This window comes from Silurus meridionalis, chromosome 14 (genome assembly GCF_014805685.1).
Source record: "Silurus meridionalis isolate SWU-2019-XX chromosome 14, ASM1480568v1, whole genome shotgun sequence".
Classification (NCBI taxonomy): Eukaryota; Metazoa; Chordata; class Actinopteri; order Siluriformes; family Siluridae; genus Silurus; species Silurus meridionalis.
In genome coordinates, this window is record NC_060897.1 from 2,972,256 (window position 1) to 2,994,259 (window position 22,004).

Here is a 22,004-nt window from a genome sequence, read left to right on the forward strand (position 1 = left end):
TTACTCAGGTAAAACTGTCCACTTTTACTGGAGTCACATATTACCAAGTGTAACTAACTCAACTACATAGTTTGTGCACTTTGTCCACTGGCCCTTTCACAATCAGGCCTTTGTATTGCAAAAAAAGATTAAATAAAACTAGATGCTCTTTTCCTGTTCTGTGTGCAGAAAGACGCAGCTCTACCTCTGCCATGTTAATCTGTGTTTTATGTGACTCTCAGGACACGCCTCGGTCTCCGTAGTGGTGATACGTTTCGATCTACATATCAAATATCGGTCACAAATTATTGGTCACTTTCTAAATAGTAAAAGTGTAACACTAATACTAATAATAAATATATAAGTAAATTGGATGTGACGCAAATATGTTAAAAACCATACAACTTGTATACCCGATGCACACTTTTTTAAAAACCGGAATCACCGAATCCTACCATTTGTACTTCCTATATATACTCAGCGTATATATTTCCTTCACCTGTGTCTCTTTACTGAACACACCTACACACTCATACACATCTGCTCCGACCTTATGATGATCTTACTGGTATTGTTTTCTTAGTGTTGGACCTGAGATATGAGATTAATCCATACATGTGTATACAGTATGTGTATAATCAGAGGACCATTTTTGAGCATAAAAGCATGCCATAAAGAGCTACATCTCTGATTTCAGAATCGGGAAGTGTTTTATTGCCCCATGTGCTTTCAGATACACACACACACACACACACACACACACACACACACACACACAGAAGGGAGGTTGTAACTAAGTAGTTAAATCGTTACAGTGTGGATTAGAAAGTTCACAAGTTTAAATCTCAGCACCACCAAGCTGCTACTGCTGGGCCTTGAGCAAGACCCTCAACCCTCACCTGCTTGGTTATAAGTCGTTCTGGATAAGGGCGTCTGCCAAATGCTGTAAATGTAATTTGTTTTAGTGATAGAAGCTTCCTGGTACAACAATATTTATATAAATAAAAGTATTGGAACACTTGTTTTTTTCCAGCCATATGTACTTCTTCTCCAAACTGTTACCACAAAGATGGAGGCACACAACTGTATAGGACGTCTTTGGAAGCTGTAGCATTACATTTTCCTTTTGAACTAGGAGACCCAAATCTGTTCCAGCATGATGATGCCTCTTTGCATCGTCAAAGTCAGCTCCATAAAGATATGCTTCACACGGGTTGAAGTGGAAGATCTCCTGCTATAGAGCTCTGACCCTCAACCTTATTGAACGCATTTAAGATGAATTAAAACATCAGTACCTGACTTTACTAACGCTCTGGTGTCTGAGTGAGCACAAGTCTCCACAAAATCTAGTAGAACATCTTCTCAGAAGAGTGGAGGTTACTATAACAGCAAATTGGGGCAAAATTTGGAATGGGATGTTCAAGAAAGAATGATGATTTTTTTTTAGATCCACATTTTAGACTGTAGACCATTTACACCTGCTCAGATTTATAATTATAAATTACATTGTTTCTCACCAAAGAAACTTAATAATCGTAACGTCTGAATACTTTATATATTCTATATTTTACTACACATCCCATTTCTAATTATGTCAACATTTATAGACTTTTTCACTGAATTGATATAAATATCAGTTGGAATAAATATCCATTTATTTGTATACAGTAAATCAGGGTGTATATATGTAATTAAAATACAAGCGATAAATTAATCAGTATTAAAAACAGTTTTTTTAATACAGTTTTTTATTAAGTATAATTATAAATAATATTATTAAATATTTAAGGTCTGTGATACCATTATTATGTTAATGTTTTTCAGAATAGCTATTATTAATTACATTATTGATTTTGTCCAATATTATATATAAACCTATTTCTATTTTAAACTAATATTATATACAACACACATAATTGAATATGTTTTTTTTTATGTAGTTTTACTTATTTTAAAATAATTCTATAAATGTTTTCTTTTATTTAAAATAATTTAAAAAGGTCAAATTAATTATTATATTAATTGTTTGGTTTAAAGTAAACACATTAATGTTTAATTATATTTTATGTTATGTTATGTTATGTTATGTCATTATATATTATATTAATGTCTGTCAAAAACAATTTATGCTTTAATAACTCGTTAACGGAAATGTAATTTAACTGCACAAACCATTCTGTGACCATTTTTATTACAAATAAATATAAAAGAGGCGACATTAAACACGCAACACGCACGACATCACAAAGTTATGCACAACATGCTTTCTGTATTTTAAAAAATAAAATAAAAAAATAAAAAAATAAACTTCACCAAAAAAACAACAACAATTTAATAACTAAACATTTGATTTACTGATGCACCAAGTCTCGAATCAAGTGCCAAATCCGCCATGGTGCACACATCCTGCAATTAAATCCGTCCGTGTGGAAACATAGCAAAATAACATTTTCAAGAATATTTTGTCTTCATGCTCTATGTTCTCTATGTTTGGTTTCACTAATAATAAACATTTATTTGCATAAAACGTCTATATTTGTCAGTGGGCGTGTTGATTAAAGAATGAAAAACTAAAAAATTATTTATTTAAGGCACATTTAGATCAGATATTTACAAACAAAAAGAAAGAAACGACGCCACCATGACGTCATCCAGCACGACCGAGCGACGTACTGTGGTCACGTGACGCTCCGGCAGGCGCGGCCACGCACACGAGTCACGTGACCGGCGGGTGGGTGTGTTCTTGTTCCTTTCCCTGCTTTCAGTGCGACGTTTCAGTAGAAAAAAAAAAAAAAAACAAGATGGCGGCTGTGCATCTGCGGATCGGAGACCTGGTGTGGTGAGAGAATGTCTTCTTTTAAACCCTGTTTGCTTTCTTTAGAACATTAGTAGGAACTTTAGACTTTATACAGGCGTGTGTGAGTGTGAGGGAGAGTTTTATAAACTGTGTTTGGAGCGAAAAAGAGACGGACGGTTGAAGTAAATCCCCTCAGAGCAGCCTGGCTAATAAGCGCAGTTAGCAAACATGCTAGCGAGTAAGTGTCTGAGGTGTATGTTTCTCGGAGAGAATCTCCCCGAGTGAAGAGGAGGACAAGTCGGGGGTGGATGGAGTTTTCTCCCGCTCTCTGCTGGAGGATCGACTATGGAGCGCGTCAGCTTTAATAAAGCGTCTGCTAGTAAACTGCGCTGTTTTCAGCACACAGTCCTTGTGTTCAGTCAGGATTTGATGAAGTAACTGTGTCTCTGTGTGTTTTAGGGGGAAACTTGGACGATATCCGCCGTGGCCAGGAAAGGTGCGAGCCGAGGAACATGCCTTCCCACCCCCCCCTTTTGACACGGGCTGAGCGCCACTGAGTGGCTCTGAGACCCCGCTTCTGACCTTCAACACATTCCCTTGTTTCTTTCTCACTCTTTCTGTGTCTCTGTCTCGCTATCTCACTCAGTGTGTCTCTGTCTCGCTCTCTCTCTGTGTGTGTCTCTGTCTCGCTCTCTGTGTGTGCGTGTCTCACTCTGTGTGTGTGTGTGTGTGTGTGTGTGTGTGTCTCTGTCTCACTCTCTGTGTGCGTGTGTGTCTCTGTCTCGCTCTGTGTGTGTGTGTGTGCGTGTGTGTGTCTCTGTCTCACTCTCTGTGTGCGTGTGTGTCTCTGTCTCGCTCTCTGTGCGTGCGCGTCTCTGTCTCGCTCTCTGTGCGTGCGCGTCTCTGTCTCGCTCTCTGTGCGTGCGTGTCTGTGTCTCTCGCTCTGTGCGTGCGTGTCTGTCTCTGTCTCTCGCTCTGTGTGCGTGTCTGTCTCTGTCTCGCGCTCTGTGTGTGTCTCTGTCTCGCTCTCTGTGTGTGTGTGTGTGCGTGTCTGTCTCGCTCTGTGCGTGCGTGTCTGTCTCGCTCTCTCGCTCTGTGTGTGTGTGCGTGTCTGTCTCGCTCTGTGTGTGTGTCTCTGTCTCGCTCTCTCTCTGTGTGTGTCTGTCTCGCTCTGTGTGTGTGTCTCTGTCTCGCTCTCTCGCTCTGTGTGTCTGTCTCGCTCTGTGTGTGTCTGTCTCGCTCTGTGTGTGTCTCTGTCTCGCTCTGTGTGTGTCTCTGTCTCGCTCTGTGTGTGTCTCTGTCTCGCTCTGTGTGTGTCTCTGTCTCGCTCTGTGTGTGTCTCTGTCTCGCTCTGTGTGTCTGTCTCTGTCTCGCTCTGTGTGTCTGTCTCTGTCTCGCTCTGTGTGTGTCTGTCTCTGTCTCGTTCTGTGTGTGTCTGTCTCTGTCTCGCTCTGTGTGTGTCTCTGTCTCTGTGTGTGTGTGTGTGTCTCTGTCTCGCTCTGTGTGTGTGTGTGTCTCTGTCTCGCTCTGTGTGTGTGTGTGTGTCTCTGTCTCGCTCTGTGTGTGTGTGTGTGTGTCTCTGTCTCGCTCTCTCTCTGTGTGTGTGTGTGTCTCTGTCTCGCTCTTTGTGTGTCTGTGTCTCTGTCTCGCTCTGTGTGCGTGTGTGTGTCTGTCTCGCTCTCTGTGTGCGTCTCTGTCTCGCTCTCTGTGCGTGCGTGCGTGTGTTTCTCGCTCTGTGCGTGTGTGTCTCTGTCTTGCTCTGTGTGCGTGCGTGCGTGTCTGTCTCGCTCTCTCGCTCTGTGCGTGCGTGCGTGTCTGTCTCGCTCTGTGTGTCTCTGTCTCTCTCTGTTTGTGTCTCTGTCTCGCTCTCTCACTCTGTGTCTCTCTGTCTCGCTCTCTCACTCACTGTGTGCGTCTCTCTCTCTCTCTCTCACTCACTGTGTGTGTGTCTCACTCACTGTGTGTGTGTCTCACTCACTGTGTGTGTGTCTCTCACTCACTGTGTGTGTCTCTCTCACTCACTGTGTGTGTGTCTCTCTCACTCACTGTGTGTGTGTCTCTCACTCACTGTGTGTGTCTCTCTCACTCACTGTGTGTGTGTGTCTCTCACTCACTGTGTGTGTGTCTCTCTCACTCACTGTGTGTGTGTCTCTCTCACTCACTGTGTGTGTGTCTCTCTCACTCACTGTGTGTGTGTCTCTCTCACTCACTGTGTGTGTGTCTCTCTCACTCACTGTGTGTGTGTCTCTCTCACTCACTGTGTGTGTCTCTCTCTCACTCACTGTGTGTCTCTCTCTCACTCACTGTGTGTGTCTCTCTCTCACTCACTGTGTGTGTCTCACTCTCTGTGTTTCTCTCTCTCTCTCTCTCTCTCTCTCTCTCTCTCTCTCTCTCTCTCTCTCTCTCTCTCTCTCTTTCTTTCTGTGTTTCTCACTCATTGTGTGTGTCTGTGTGTTTGTCAAAATGTAAATGTTGCATTAGTGACATGATGATTATGAAAATTTGAACACAGCTCGACTAATTTCTGTCTCTTGCTCGGTGTCTCGTTCTGTTTCTCCCTCTGTTTTTTGTTTTTCTTCCTCTGCCCCACCTCTTTCTTTCTGACACTCATTCCACATCTTGCTCTCTCTCTCTTCCTGTCTCTGTCTGTCTTCTACCAGGTCTCTGTCTCTTGCTTGTGTCTCTGGATGTCTCTTTGAATTCTGCTGTGTCATTTCGATTTCTCTTTGTCTCTCTCTCACTCTGCATTTATTTATTTATTTTTTAAGATTGTGAGTCCTCCGAAGGACCTGAAGAAACCCAGGGGCAAAAAATGCTTCTTCGTCAAATTTTTTGGCACTGAAGACCAGTGAGTACTGAACATCTCATAATTTATTTGTTTTGTTTGTATTATTATAAAATATGCGAAGAGAAGTATACGGTCACTGTATCAATATATTTATTTTATTAATTTCTCTTTAAGTGCCTGGATAAAGGTGGAACAGCTGAAGCCGTATCACCCTCATAAAGACGAGATGATCAAGATCAACAAGGCAAGCGTTTCCAACAGGCTGTGGATGCCGTCGAGGAGTACCTGAAGAAGGCCAAGGGGAAAGACCAGGTGAGTTCCAGGACACGGAATCCAGAGCTTGTTGGAAACTCGATGTGGAATGGGATGTTCCAAAAATATTGGTCAGGCGTCCACAAACTTTTGCCCATACAGTCTATTTATTTATCCTTCAGTAATTTCCAGTGCTTGACATTTTCCTCACTTTGAGATTCCTGAATGATTCTGTTCAGTTTCGTTCCCAGCTATTAGGACCGGGGCGTCTCCATGGTTACCGGATGGCGTTAACGATGATGTAATCCGTGCAGAATCGTAACCTCGCGCAATAAAACGGTTATGTTTCACAGTGCCTCCAGGAAGAGCGGTGTAACGTGAGCGCAACATGATCTAGAAATATAATCACTTTTTTATTATGAGATCACGAGGGGAATAAAAACATCCTTTTGTGGATTTCTGTACATCCCATAATAGTGAGGAGGTTTTATTTATGTTTTTCTTTATCAGATGACCGAAGTACAAAAAACACTATAAACTCACCATCAATTTAACTAAGTGTATATTATGGGTTTCGCCACGCCGAAGTACGAATAACATTTTCCTACACTTTGTATCCCGTGACGACGCTCATTGGCGTTTTCTACTTCTATTTTTCCAGGCACACGGCTCGGAGGACAAGACCAAATCCGAGAAGGGACGGAAAGCCGCCGCGAAACCCATGAAGATCATCGAAGAAGACGACGAGGACGCGTTTAAGGGCGGCTCCTCCGACAAGGTCAGTCCCCCTCCCCCCGCCGTCCGTTCTGGGTTTAAAAGCCCGCGTCGGGATTATATTGGTACATTTCCTGTTCGTTCGTGCGTCACGGCTCGATCGCTGTCTGGCTGCGCTCGGAGGCTCCCCTGTGCACGAGCTGCTGCTTTGCTTCGGGCGCCACGTGAAGAAGAAAACGAACAAAACAAACAAACAGCAACAACGTTTGAAGTATGTGGTAAATGTTTCTCTTTTTCCCTTAAGGAGCAAACTGACTCTGACCCAGAACCGTCTTCTGTGCAGCGGCTGGTGGCTGGAACAGTTGCAGGATTCAAATGGGAGAGCAGTGTAGGTGATAAACTCACACTCTGCCCTGCTTGAGACTTTTTTTTTTATTTGATTTTTTTTGCCCTTTTTCCTTCCCTTTCTTACACCATGCTGATTAGGGGTGCATCAGAACACATGTTGGTCTTATTGGCTCGTGGGAAAAAATGCGCCGATGCCTGGTGCTGATTTGTAGTAGGGGATAATCCACGTTTAGGTGAGAGTTACACAATTATAATGGTGCAAGACCTCGCATTACGACCCCTTATACCATGGTCACTTCCCAGCACTGACAACTTAAAACTGAAGCGAAACTTAGAACTGATTAAAATAGATACTTTATTTCCTTTCTTATTTAGGTAGATAGATTGGTAGGTAGGTATAGATAGATATAGAGGAAGATGGATAGATAAGTAAGTAGAGAGAGATGGATCGATAGCAATAGGTAGGTAGAGGGAGAGATATGTGGGGAGAGATACATAGACAGGTAGGTAGGTAAGTAGAGAGAGAGAGAGAGAGAGAGAGAGAGAGAGATGGGTAAGTAAGTACAGAGAAACAGGTGTGTGTGTGGGTAGGTAGGTATAGATAGAAAGATGGTTGGAGATAGATAGGTAGATAGGTATAGATAGAGAGAGAGGTGAAGATAGATGCATAGATAGGTAGGTAAGTATACACAGAGAGAGAGAGATGGATAGATATCAATAGGCAGATAGAGAGATAGATATATAGGTAGGTAAGTAGAGAGAGAGATGTATGGATGGATAGATGGGTAAGTAGAGAGGTAGAGATGGATATATAGATAGAGAGAGAGAGATGGGTAGGTAGGTAAGTAAAGAGAGAGATGGATAGATGGGTATGTAGAGATGGAGAGAGAGATATGTAGGTATCTGATAGAGATAGGGGGGGGTGTGTGTATACACACATTTGAGAGAAAGGGATCTTGTCCAGTTCATCGAATTCTTTTTGTGCCTCGAGATGTTTATCAAGTCATAACTCCTGCGTGTAGCTCAGTAACAGGATGTGTACAATCGCTCTCTCGCTACATTTCCTTTAGAACGCTGACTCAGCTGATCGCTGTGAACTCATTTACCTTCATGGCATTTGGCAGATTATCCAGAGCGACTTACAATTACTGCATTCATACAACAGAGCAGCTGAGGTTTAAGAGCCTTGAGCAGGGGCCCTTCAGTGGCAGCTTAGTGGTGGGACCTTCTGATCAGAAGTCCAATCTTTTAAACTTTGAGCTACCATGTACCTTCCTTCCAGCCAATCACAATCCAGTAATCAAAGCAGACTATGGTATAAGTCAAATCACTTCATCAGTCGGTGGACTTTATATAAAGCAACGCATTTCAGCTCCTCTTTAATCCAGTATGACTTGATACAAGACTAATTTGTACGATTGTTTTTTTAATAGTGTAGCGCAGGTCTGGTAAATGCACAAGCGTGCACGTGAAGCTAAATAAGATGCGATCTGTAATCAATCGATCAATTCGTTATCGGTGTCTGGGAAATTGGGGGGCTGTTGATTGGGGACGCTGTACTGATGCATCCCTAATACAGATGCTTGCTCTTGCACTATGGTGGTGACTGTGGTGATCCTCCTGCATTAAAAAAAACAAAAACAAACCTGAAGGACCTTTGGTACCTTAACCTTTATTCCACCTGTGTGTGTGTGTGTGTGTGTGTGTGTGTGTGTGTGTGTGTGTGTGTGTGTGTGTGTGTGTGTGTGTGTGTGTGTGTGTGTGTGTGTGTGAACTTTGATTATATGCTTTTATATAATAACTTCGAAAACAGGTTTTATAATATACCATGTGACCCTCTTCGTATTTACACAATTACTGCGTACGACGTAACACTTCGAACTTCGCGCTTTACACTCTGGTCCAAACCAATCTAGCTTGAATTGCAGTGCCGTCCAATAATATTGGCACCCATGGTAAGTATAAGCAGAATTCGGTGGAAAATATGTCTATTGCTTAAAACTTTTGTTTTAAAAAATTTAGTCTGATTTAATTGCATATTCCCATTGACAAAATATGCCTCCCAGTAAAAGTAAGAGTGTCCCTTTTAAACTTCTCCTTGAGTAAAAGTACAAAAGTGTTTTACCTTCAAATGTACTTGTCTCCAAAGTACTATGATTTATCACGGCTATAATGTTTCTGTTATAATTTTTGCTTATCAATTCAGTTCATGTGAAACGACTCTCAGAACGTTACTCTCAGAACACTGATCTATTAATAGAATGATATTAACGAGAACAACGCTGATAAATTTCTATTACAATTATCATAAACAAAAAACACACACACAAAGCGCCAATCAAATTAAGTATAAACGGAGCTTTCGCTCGACCCTGATTGGTGACTCGCTGCGTGTTTGACCAGTTATGTTTTTATCCTCATAAATAAAAAGGAACGACTGATTTCGCAAAATGTAGTAAAAAAGCATTTTACTGTCACTCTGTACGAATGGGTATGTGACAAATAAAATTAGAATTTGAAAAGTAAATTATTTGACTTTGAAAAGTAAAAATTTTTTTCCTTTAAAATGTACAAATTTTTGAATATGAAAAGTTAAATTTTAGAATTCGAAGTGTAACATTTTTGAAATTGAAAAGTAACATTTTAAAATTCGAAAAGTAAAATTTTAGAATTTGAAAAGTAAAATATTTGACTTTGAAATGTAGTAAAGTTCAAAGTCTTCCCAAATGTAAACACTTAAGTAAAGTACAGATACTAGAAAAAATACAATAACAAATTACATTTACTTTTTCTTCTGTCTACCCCTGATAAATGAGGTAAATTTTCTTTCTCGTTCCTCACATTTTCTCCATTGTTGCCAATATTAGTGAAGGGCACTGTATATATTGTGATTAAATTTCCTTAAAAAAATTTTAAAAGCATTTTGATTGTTAATATCGAGGCCTGCTCTCTGCAGAACGAAAGGTGGCGTTTTTTTGGGGGAACGTTTTTAAACTCTATTTGTTCAAATCCTAGACGAGTTTTCCTCATGTTTTGTCGGATCAAGATCCTCCTATTGTGCTGAGAAAAGCTGGAAAAGTCAGTTGTCCCAATACTTTTTGTCCATATAGTTTTTTAGATTATAGTCCTTAAAATTTTACCGTCAAGAATGATGTCTGGATACTTCACCGCACTTGCGGTGCCTGTGGAGCATCTGTGTACGTCGTTGCTATAGAAACGAAGGCAGGCTTGGTTTGGATTTTACTTAAACTCCTTCAGATGTCTTAGTAGTGTGAGGAACGGCGACTTGCGTTCTGCTGAGACGGCTTTCACATTGCAGAAAAAATTATGTCTTAATCTTTCGATGTCTTTTGGCACATTGACTTATAAAGGTCAGTGCTTCCTGTGACTGTGCGTGCAGCCTTGTGCTGCCACCTGTTGGCACTTTTTTTTTTTTTTTTTTTGGAACCACTTTAACAAATGGCATTGATACGCAGGCCAGGCACCTTGCTATAATCGACAGTACGCCGTTATTATACAGTATGCGAGGTGTGATTAAGTAATTGCCTCCTCTAAGCGCACTCCGATTACAGGGTATAAAGTCAGTCGTAAAAACAATCTTCTGTACGATGACGTAACTTGAAAACATGTTTCAACATGATGGCACCCCTGTACACAAAACCAGCTCCATGAAGATATGCTTTATATGGGTTGGACTGGAAGATCTTCCTCTAAAGAGCTCCAAACCCCCGTTGAACACCTTTGGCATGAATTTAGCATTAAAATTAGCATTTTTTGCATTAAATATTTATTTATTTATTTATTTATTCGTTTTGATCTTTACTTCCTTTTTGGAGCAAGCAGGGCAGAAAATGTTTCAGTTCTCTGAAATGCTCTCGAGTTGTGTGTGTGTGTGAGCTGTTAGTGTTTTTTCCAGATCTACTAGATAATCCTGAGATTTGTTTGATTTTATGGATTTTTTTATTTATTTTTTTGACCAAAAGGAGGAATTGGAGATCAAAACGAAAATCTTTTCCGTTGGGGGGTGTTAATGGGAGTGGTCCGTTTTTATTGCGCGGATTTCCTGCACTGCTAATTGGCGAGTACAGGAAGCGCTCGTCTCCGCTCACTGTGGTCTCAGAGGCAGTTACTTTGTCCACTCCGCTTCTCTTTTATGCACAAAAAATAAATAAGGCACGATGTCCGATCTAATTTATCTGATCATACTCACTCACTCTCACACACACGCGCACACACACACTTGAACAGAGTGTCAACTCTTCACAGAACCGTTTCCAATTTAACTCTCTTCCATTATAGCCGGTAAAGGATGACCCGCATTTCCATCACTTTCTGCTCAGCCAGTCTGAGAAGGTAAGAGGAAGTGCAGAATGCTTTCAGTCAGCATTTCTTCCTGTCCTCCGTTTCCTGCACTTGACCTGATGGTCTTTTTTTTTTTTTTTTTTCCCTCCCACTCCTATAATTACTCCTCCCCTCTTTTTTCTCTTTATCTCTTTCTCCCTGTTGTCACTGCTCCAATGGCTGTATAAGTAAAAATAATAATAATAATAATAATAATAAATCCCGGAGGAATATTTCCAGATGAAATGAAAATTCTGAGTAAATGTGTCGATTTAATTCAGCACCAAATTATTATTATTCATTAATATTATGTCTGCGTTCACACCTGGCTTTATGAGGATGTCACCAGGAGCACCCGTGATCAGGTTTCACAGGGACGTTCTAAAACGATGAACGTGGCTTAATTCGATAGCCGGCTGTTCCAGCGTGATCGTTACGTCAGTCGTGTCGCTCAGTTGGTTGTTCAGCGGTTTCTACAACGGACGTCGTCAAAAATCATAAAATGAAGTTCGTTTATTAGTCCCTACAAGTTTATACCTAATAAATGAGCCAGCTGGGATGGTAGTAATGGGATCTGCCTGATTCATCTTGCTTCTAGACGGAGTTCCACATAAAGATCCAAAAGTTACTGAGCAACTCATGAGGGTGGATTTGGACAGTAATATCAACACACTACTACAATGTCTCAGGACTGCAAATAACTAAACACCTTAACCATGATGGAACTGTAACCAATGGAAATTCGCTAAAGAGGATGGATTTCCCTTAGGGAGTCTGTTTCCTTTCAATTTTTTTCTCATTGCATCTCGGAGTTTTTCCCTCGCCTCAGTCGACACTGGCTCATTAGGGATCAATGTACAAATATAATGAACAAACCACTAATACGTTATTTTATACCCGCTTTATCTCAGTAAAGCTGGTTTGAGACAATGTCCATTGTTAAAAGGGCTCTACAATTAAAAAGTTAATTTAAATTACAAATTTAATTGCATTAAAAAAAATTCTCAAATGCGTCCCAGGATACCCCGAGTGGACCCTGAGCATGCTAGACTCTCTTATTACTGAACTGGAAGAATTTTATTGTTTCTCCCTCAAGTCAGACTTCAAGTCTCCGAATAACTAATACTAAAATCTAGACCTCCGGGTCACGGCACCAATTTTCTGTTGTGGCACCGAGGTGGTGGATTGAACTTCCCCTAGATGTCCGAACAGCTGAATCACTGCCGATCTTCGAATGAAGTCCCGAGCTCTTCCTGGAAATAAAAACAAAAACAAAGCCACGTGTGAAGGCAGACGCCGTAATCGATGCTGCATTAAAAGCGAAATGACGCTGAGTATTCGAGGCGGAATCACGTGATCACGCTAACGAATTCTGGAAAATTCCTCCTCACACTTTGGATATGTTTGTTTGCAAAAGAATCACATCTCTTTACAGCTGAATGGTATATTACGGGGTCTTTTTGGTCGGTGGTGAATACCGGCTCAAACGTGCATGGGTGCTGCCGCCTTTTCTTTCCAGTTTTCCTTCCCCACCTCACAATTCTTCACTTCTTCTCCTCCCTAACTGCTTCCTGTCTTTTCAATCCAGTCAGTAGATTGTGATCGGAATAATAGTGAAAGCGGTGTGTCAGCGGTCCTGTCTGTGGCTTTTGTTTAAATTGAACTGAAACGTGTGTGCGCGCGTGCTAGCGTTGATGCGCTTCATGACCTACTGACCATCAGACGTTAAAATCATACAGACGATTCGAACCCCGTCGCAATTCCCTATTCGCTATTCCATGGAAATCCGCCATCCGAACAAAATGTCTGATTAACGTCTATCCCAGAAGCACAGCGTCCTCGAAAGTATTGGAACACCTGACTTTTCCAGCCACGTGTAGCTACCACAAATTTGGAGGGGCACATTTGTACGTGATATAGAAGTTTTCCCTTCACTTGGAACTAGGAAATCCCTAAGCCAGCTCCATGAAGATCTCCTGCTATCAGAGCCTCAACGCTTTTGAACAATGAATCAAGCACACTCTGAAATCTAGTGCAGCACCACCTCCCAGGAGACTGGAGCTTCTAATTAGAGCAAATAGACATTAATGTTTAACAGGGTGTTCAAGAGCCACAATCCTAGGATCGGGTGTCCACAAACTTTTGACCCTAGTGTGTATATATATATATATATATATATATATATATATATATATATATATATATATATATATATATATATATATATATATTATATAATATATATCGCATTTCCTGGTTCTGCTCAAATCAAGTACGGCTTGTGTATAAATACTAATATTCGCTTAATCACAATGAAGTAATTAGTCAGTAACATCAGTTATCCACTTTCTGGAAAAGGAAAAGGATAACACGAAGCTTGAAGCAGTCTTTAGGAGTTTAAACCTCCCGCTTCAGGATTAAGTCAAACTCTGTATTATTTCATCTTTTCTTCTTTGCGTTTTTGGTCGCCGTTCGCTCTTTTCCAGCCCTGTTGCAGGTTTGAGGGCTGAAAAGCAGCTTAATGATCTGACAATACACAAAAGATCTCCCCTATAACCCACAATCTAAAGTACTCATTACACTGTTGATCATTGGAGCAGACGTGGTGTTTGTACAGCGGAGGAATGCGGGGAGTAAATCAACACAATTGCTGCGGTAATGATTAGTAATATTATTATATAATGTGACGTGGGTTTTTTTTTTTTTTTTTACAGCCAGCTTCGTCGATGGAGCCTATAAGCAAACGGTTGAAGATCATTGAAGAGGTGAGGAACCCTTTTTTTTAAATATATATATAAAAACTCTTTTGACAATGTCATCTAATTGAGTTTGTGGTCTCGTTCAGGACACCGGCTCCACATCCATTCAGGCTGCAGACAGTACGGCTCTCAACGGCAGCATCACACCCACAGACAAGAGGTACGTGAAACGTGTGTGCTTGAAGAACCTCCACGTGCATATAACTAGATTCCTATACAAATGTGTTATCTCCAACAGGATAGGATTCCTCGGACTCGGGTTGATGGGCAGCGGAATCGTGTCGAACCTGCTGAAGATGGGCCACGTGGTGACCGTGTGGAATCGCACTGCGGAAAAGGTACGGTTTCCATCATTGGAACACAGGAACCGCCTTCTTTTAAACTCACCTTTCATCTTTGTATTTAAACAGACCAATCACGGTCTTGCGATTTAGCAGCTATAAACAGCCTGCTCCTCTTATTACCTCTGATCGAAGCACTGACACTGGAGACTCCTTCCTGAAATCTTCTCATGGAAAACTTTGTAGGCTTCTAGTTAAGTTCTTATCGATTTTACAAGAGTTTTGAGCCTATTTTTTTTCCCCTCATTTGCTGTCCTCCACTCCTCCGGGAAGATGTTCTACTAGGATTGAGATTTCCTCATGTGAAAACCATGTTATATATGGACAAACGTATTTAGACACCTGACTTGAACTTGGAGACCAAATCCAATTTGGACAATGCGGACAAAGCAAACTCCATGGAGATATACTTTCAATGGGTTGGAGTTGAAGATCTTCTGCTGGAGAGCTCAGACCTCAACCCCATTGAACACCTTTGGGATAAATGTGAACGTTGACTGCACCCCAAGAACCTCCTCACTTCTGAATGAATCTCACCCAAAATCTAGTGGAACATCTTCCCAGAAGAGTGGAGGTTATTATAAGAGCTATGGGGATTAAATGTGGAATAGGACTGCACCAGCGCCGCTGGCGGATTAGGGATAAACGTCTAAGGGACTGTTTTATGATGATTAAATGTGTGATGTATTTATTTCTGTAAATATTTCCAATTTTAAAAGCACCTTCACCTCCCTCCCCCTCCCCACAGTGTGACTTGTTCATCCAGGAAGGTGCCAGGTTAGGACGGACGCCAGCCGAGGTTGTGTCCATGTGCGACATCACGTTCTCCTGCGTATCAGACCCCAAAGCTGCCAGAGATGTAAGTAAAGACGTGACCTAGAGCTCCATAAAAACTCTTCACTGATTTATATTATAATGACTCTCTTATCGTTCTTTTTCTCACTCATTATTTCACTCTTGGTTTCTCTTTTTCTCTCCTTTTTTTGTCTCTTTCTTTCTTTTCTCTTATTTGATAACTTTGACATGCAACCGCATTGTCTTTTGTTCAAATGATTTATTGATTGTCGTTATTTGTGACTCATCCATGAGCTTTAATAAATAAACTAATAATAATTGTTTATTAACATAGAATTTTTTTTTTGCATAGCTAACGTGTAAAAGTTTATTGACAAACATTATTGTTAATGACAATCATTTTATTTATATATATATATATATGTCATTAGAATTTTTTTTCAAAAGTTAAATATTTATTTGATGCATTTAAAAATGAGATGTATATTAATCAAAGTAAAAATACATAAACAAAAAAGTAAAGAATGTGTTCGATTATGGTATGTCTTGGGTTTCTCATGTGGCCTTTCTCCCACAGTTGGTTTTGGGTCCCAGCGGTGTGTTACAAGGCATCAGACCCGGAAAGTGTTACGTGGAGATGTCCACCGTCGATCCTGAGACCATTACAGAGCTCTCGCAGGTATGTTGTGTGTCATAAAGATCTTGCATGTTTATGCTTAGATCTACACACACACACACACACACACAGAGAGGAAGGAGAACTGAGGAAACACCCTGACTGTGAAGGGGGGGGTGAACATGTTGATATTAAGAGGAAATGGGGGAACTGTGCAGTGAGAGGTTACTGTAGGTCGTTTTATCGTTTGGGTGTTGGAATTTCCATTGACAAAAAAAACAAATCGGGATATGAATTTATTCGTAATAAGCAAACCAGAAATCACTGTGGTGATCGAGGAACCTTGAGAGGAACCAACCTCCAAAGGTATCCTTCCATTATGAACCATTATGAATCTTCTATAACTGAGTATTATTTAGTCAGTTGTGTAGCAAGAAGCATTCATTACAGTTTTAACCTGATCTGAGATTTGAAGACAAAGATGTACGTATTGTTGTTGTTATTATTAATTATTAGATACAGTTTGTGTTGTAAAAAAAGTTTTTTGGATGTTTTTTTAAGGTGATCACGTCCAGAGGAGGCCGCTTCCTGGAAGCGCCGGTTTCAGGCAGTCAGCAGCTTTCTAACGACGGTATGTTGGTGATCGTGGCAGCTGGAGATCGGACCGTTTACGAGGACTGCAGCAGCTGCTTCCAGGCTATGGGCAAAACTTCGTTCTTTTGGGTGATTAACGCCTTACAGTTTTCAGAAAGTTGCATATATATATGAGCATGAATAATGAAAGTACCTGATTTTGGGAATGTCGGGAATTCCCTATTGTAAACTCGATAGCGAAGTCAGATCGCAATTTTTCCGATAACTAATTAATCAACAGAGTTTTTAAAATGGGTACTGGATAAAAAATAAACATTTTGCATCACTCCATGCAAAATAGTACTGAACTTTATTACAAAAATAATATTTACTGCATCATGAAAATGTGCTAAATATATTAATTATAATATATTTCAAATTAAGACGTCTTCAAACAAAACAGTTGCACCTAAAATAAATAAATAAAAAATAAAAAAAAGATGCAACAATTCACCTCCAGAGGCTGCTCTCGTACTGTTTAATGACCGTCTCAGCAACCTGGAAAAATTATCCGTATGGGCTTTTTTTTTTAAATCGGCTATTGGTCGGCGTCTAGACTGGAATGATGTGTAGGATAAATAATACATTTTGAAGTAGTGACTTTATTGAACTGTCCTTTTTTGTTGATTGACTGTAGTTTAGTAAAGGATAGTGTGTGTGTGTGTGTGTGTGTGTGTGTGTGTGTGTGTGTGTGTGTGTGTGTGTGTGTGTGTGTGTGTGTGTGTGTGTGTGTAGGAGAAGCAGGCAACGCGGCGAGGATGATGCTGATCCTCAACATGGTGCAGGGCAGTTTCATGGCCACCATCGCCGAGGGGCTGACGCTTGCTCAGGCCACTGGCCAATCACAGCAGACCTTCCTGGACATTCTGTGTCAGGGGCAGATGGCCAGCACGTTTGTGGACCAGAAATGCCAAAGTGAGCAATCTTGACTTTCATTTATATCTTTTTATGATGTTACATTTCAGGAATGTCTAGTCCCTGACCTACGATGTGTTTTGAAGACTCCATCATAACTTACAAATAGCGCAACTTGAGACATGGCCTCGCCAAGGAAGTCTTAAAGAATACTGATCAAAATGGAGTAGTGCAGCGACATTTTTTAATAATTTACAGAACAGTACATCATTCAGCAAAATGGAGCGATTTACACTACCGCACTGGATAAACTGTACAGTGTATATGTGTGTAGCAGTGAGGGCGTGGACGAGCGCCGGTTTGCGAGTGGGGGGCGGGGCATACGCTGTTACGCTTGCTTGCCACCCAAAATGTACATTATTTTTTGCAATTTTGTCATGTATAGAAGGAAATTCCGAGCGATTTTCCAAATTGCAAATTGTCTTTGCGGTCGCGTTTTGCAGTCGCAATTGCAGATCTCGCATGCTTTCGTGCAGCCGCTGCCAGATTTCAAACGGAAAAGCAAAGACTGTTTTTTTCCAACCACGTTTTCCGTGTTTTATGAGTCATAACCGGGTCATATTTTAATAGCAATATTAATTACCATGTCTGCTTTTTCACTTTCTCTGAGTCACGTACCCAGCCTGACAACTCGAACGGAAACGCAAATCATGTCCTCGTGTTCGCTCGCCAACAGTGCCGAAGCGTGTCCTCCAACGCGTTCTCTACAACACGTGCCCTCCAAAGCGTTGCTTTCTGTGCGGTTTAACCCTGAATCATGTTTCTTCAGACACGTGTTCGGTACTCGGTACAAATTACACAATCACAAGTTATTGTATATTTTACTGTGCAACATTAACATATTAATCATTTGTTATATTTAATCCGAGTGAACGGTTGAAGTGAAACCTTTCAGTTTTTTGCCACTAGGGGGCGATATCTTGTTTTTATGGCTTATAAATGAAAAATCATGTAATATACAAGCAAACATGCTCATTTTCAGATCACTTTGCCTGTTAATCAAATCCTTTAATGATTATTCACAATTACGTTAAAAACCTACTAAGTTAAACTTTCGTCTCATCATTGCAAAGGCTCGCAACGGGTTTAGAAAAAAAAGCAGAGGCCACTTCTACTAAAATGGCGATAACTCATGAGCTCAATCTTTGATCAAATTTGTGGCGCTATAAGGCGCGAAAAAACATAAAAATGGTTATAACTACGCAACCTTTAGTCCAACCAACCTGATAATTGGCATGTGGTGTCTGTGTCTAATGTGACACGTATCTATATAAGGTCATTTTATATATCTAAAAAAATGGCCGTCATCAGCCAAGGAATTTCAAGCACCTGTTACACAAGGTTAAGAATACAACTTTTTGCTTTATTCTTATGAGCTATCAGGCTCGACGCTCTCATCGGTACTCGGTTTGAAGGTTTCATCGTAGGAGAATTGCACGGCAGGAACGAATTTGAAGCTGCCAGAATTCCATCGGAAAAAAAGATTCCAACACCCAATAATCAGCTGTCGGTGAACACGTTAAACCAGCGCCTGCAGATTTTAGCCTGTGATTATAGAAATCTTCTAGGATTATTAAAATTCATCAAAATTGGTCAAAATCGCGCAGTGTCCACGTGGCTTTACGGATATGTATTATACATGTAGACCACTAGGGGGCGGCGTGTGACAAAAAATAAATGACAGTCTGTACACCAGAAAAACACGTTTGCTTTCGCACAAATTCATTCCAAAACTCGTGACTGGAGTCGAAATAAACCCTTTTTATTTTTTGTGTGTATAACAGATTTTCATCCATTTTGAATTCAGTTTCAAAAAAAAAAAAAGCTGATTATTTTTACTGTTTTATTTTCCCCCAGATATTTTGCAGGGTAACTTCAAACCAGATTATTACCTAAAACACATTCAGAAAGATTTAAGACTCGCGATTTCCATGGGGGACTCTGTTAATCACCCCACACCCATGGCAGCCGCCGCGAACGAGGTAAGTGTCTGTCTGGCGCGCTCTCTCTCTCTGTCTGTCTGTCTGTCTGTCTGTCTGTGGTCTAATGTTCAGTTCCTCACTCACAACTGTTACAACTTACTTCCTGTTCAAATAAAGTCGTATTTACATAAGAGAGATGTATTTTTATTTTTGTAAATTTTTTTTTGAAGTTTTCACCATCGCAGCATGAATGAAACTGACGTCCCGTTCCCTTTTTTCTTTCCTTCCCGCAGGTGTATAAGAGAGCGAAGGCGCTGGACCAGTCGGACAACGACATGTCTGCAGTCTACAGAGCTTATATTCACTAATCCCTGGAGATGTGCTCGAAGTTCTGGACCACAATCATCCTCCTTTTCTTCTGTTTTCTTTATTCCTTCTCTCCGTGTGTGTGTGTGTTCTCCATCATCACCTCCTTAACAAAGTGATGCACTGTTCCAGTCGTGCGATTTTATGATTGAGCTTGGAGGTGTGTGTGTGTGTGTGTGTGTGTGTGTGTGTGTGTGTGTGTGTGTGTGTGTGTGTGTGTGTGTGTGTGTGTGTGTGTGTGTGTGTGTGTGTGTGTGTGTGTGTGTGTGTGTGTGTGTGTGTGCGCGCGTGTAGTTGGTTTTATTTCAGGACGCACCAAATTCTTTCCGCAGCAGTACGAACACCAGGGGGCGCAGTTTTCACTTTAAAGAAGCGTGAAAGCTTTTAAAACTCGTTCGAAAAGGCATTCAATAGAAACCTATAGAATTTCCTTTATTTCTTTTTTTTTTTACTTTTGAAGTCGGACGTTTGCTTCCGCCGAATCCGCGTAGATTTAATAACCCAGTGCCATAGTCTCTCTCTCTCTCTCTCTCTCACACACACATCAAAATACTCATGTTTTGACCTGAAGCTGAAACTCGTAACTTCCTGCTTCACACTGACCAACGCGACGGAAGCGAAACGTCCCACTCGCATCAATACGACACGCCGGCACTTCTTTATCCTCGTCTATGTGATTAGTCTACATCAGGGGTGTCCAGGCTTTTCCACAGAGCGCCGGTGTGGGTGCCGGTGTGGAAAAGCCTGGACACCCCTGATGACACACACACACACACACTTCAGTGATACCTAAAGAAGAACCCTGAGGCGTCCTGGGTTTGTTTCCTACAGTGCAAGTTTTAACACGTGACCCTCGATGCTGAAAATTGGGTGGCCATTTTGTTTTGGTGTCACGTCTGCAGGACCAATGAAGATTTCACGTCTCGAGGTCAGAAGTTACGCACCTAAACAGATCTTTCAGCAGATGCCCTCAAATCCAGAGCGACTTCTATTCAAGGGGTTAGGGGCCTCGCTCAAGGGCCCAGCGGTGGCAGCTTTGGTGGTGCCGGGATTTGAACTCCTTTCCGATCTAAAGATTTGATCGTGTGTGTAGTGTGGAATCTGGTCGCTGCGTCCTTCATCCCCCCCCACCATTACCACCCCCCCATATTGGTTATCCCTCTTTCCTTTTTCTCTCCGTGTCCTTATCCAGAACGAGAACGGCGCAGGCTAACAGGAGCATGAAGACGACGCCACTGCATTGCCTTAAAATCCCGACCCTCGCCCGCATAGATGTATTTATTTATTTTAAAAAAAGAAAAGGAAAAGAAAAATCTCTTGAATCTCCAGACCATTAATTTATTATTTTTTTCCCGCCCCAGCAGTGAATTTAGAGGTCGGATCGCTTCTCTTTTTCCGACTCCAGCCTTCGAATCATAAATGTGATTTTTTTTTTTTTTTTGTTGTTTTGTTTTTTATAATAGTGAGGCTTATTAATCTCGTGTGTAAATTCGGAACGCTTAATTTCACGGCTGATCTTTTTAAGTTTTCGCAGATGTTTAAGCTTCACTGTGGAGAGATATGAAGAAAACCTGGTTTGTGTTTTATGTGTTTGGGGAGGAAAGTGAAGTTTTATTTCAGGGGTTTTTATTTGTTTTTTTGTTTTCGGTTCTGAGACACTGGTAATGAGTTGAAATTGAATGGAGTTTTTTTTTGTTGTTGTGGGATGTTTTTGTAATCTTTTATCCTTTCAATTGTTTTTTATGTTTTAAAAGTTCGAGCAGCAGCACCTCAATGATGGAGGTGGAGATATTGTTAAAAAAAATTAATAAAGACCGGCATTCTGATTAAAGGGTGTAAAGGAGAGAGAGTCAGGAGATTCCCTGCTTCAGGTTCCTCTGGTTCTTATACCACTGAACCCTTTAATCCTGCATCCTCACTCCCTTCACTTCGATTTGATTGGTTTCTCTTGTGTTGTTTAGTGCGGGTTTCTTCTCCTGTTTCTAATCGTTCACGATGTAAAGATTTAAAAGAAGTAGATTCGATTTTTTTTTTTTTTTGCTGAATTGGGTAAAAAATATTTAATTTCTTGTAAATGTGAAAAAGTCACGTTTTATTGTGCAGTCCACTGAATCCTTCTCCCAATAAAACCAACCATCCAGTTTAAGTTGGGTCCTGGTGCATGGAACCAAAATGATACATAAAAGTATTTTTAAGTGAGATGGGACTCAATCGCAGCTTCCTATAAAAGAAAGAAATCAACCGAACGTACAAGTACTTATTAATTTATTTACACAATTTAAAATACAGAAATACAGTGGCAATACAAATGAGGAGGAAAAACAAAAAAAAAAATATAAAACCTTCCTGAGCAGGAAGATTCCCATCATTCCATCAGATACAGCACAGTGTGGTGATTGGGTGATGAAATCAGTCAAAAAAAAAAAAGAGAAAAAAAT

General features: G+C 40.8%; 1 protein-coding gene across 1 annotated transcript; it reads left to right on the plus strand.

Annotated features, from left to right (window-relative positions):
• The first annotated feature begins 2,699 nt into the window (after positions 1-2,699).
• On the plus strand, positions 2,700-21,712 carry glyr1 (glyoxylate reductase 1 homolog (Arabidopsis)). Its single transcript, XM_046866820.1, is given in 17 exon segments — positions 2,700-2,818; positions 3,236-3,272; positions 5,545-5,624; positions 5,739-5,803; positions 5,806-5,876; positions 6,478-6,594; positions 6,835-6,918; positions 11,178-11,231; positions 13,934-13,984; positions 14,065-14,138; positions 14,217-14,316; positions 15,068-15,178; positions 15,692-15,793; positions 16,292-16,451; positions 17,096-17,278; positions 19,136-19,260; positions 19,494-21,712. Coding segments are annotated over 17 exon segments (1,527 nt in total). The 5' UTR covers positions 2,700-2,780; the 3' UTR covers positions 19,569-21,712.
• The last annotated feature ends 292 nt before the right edge of the window (positions 21,713-22,004 follow it).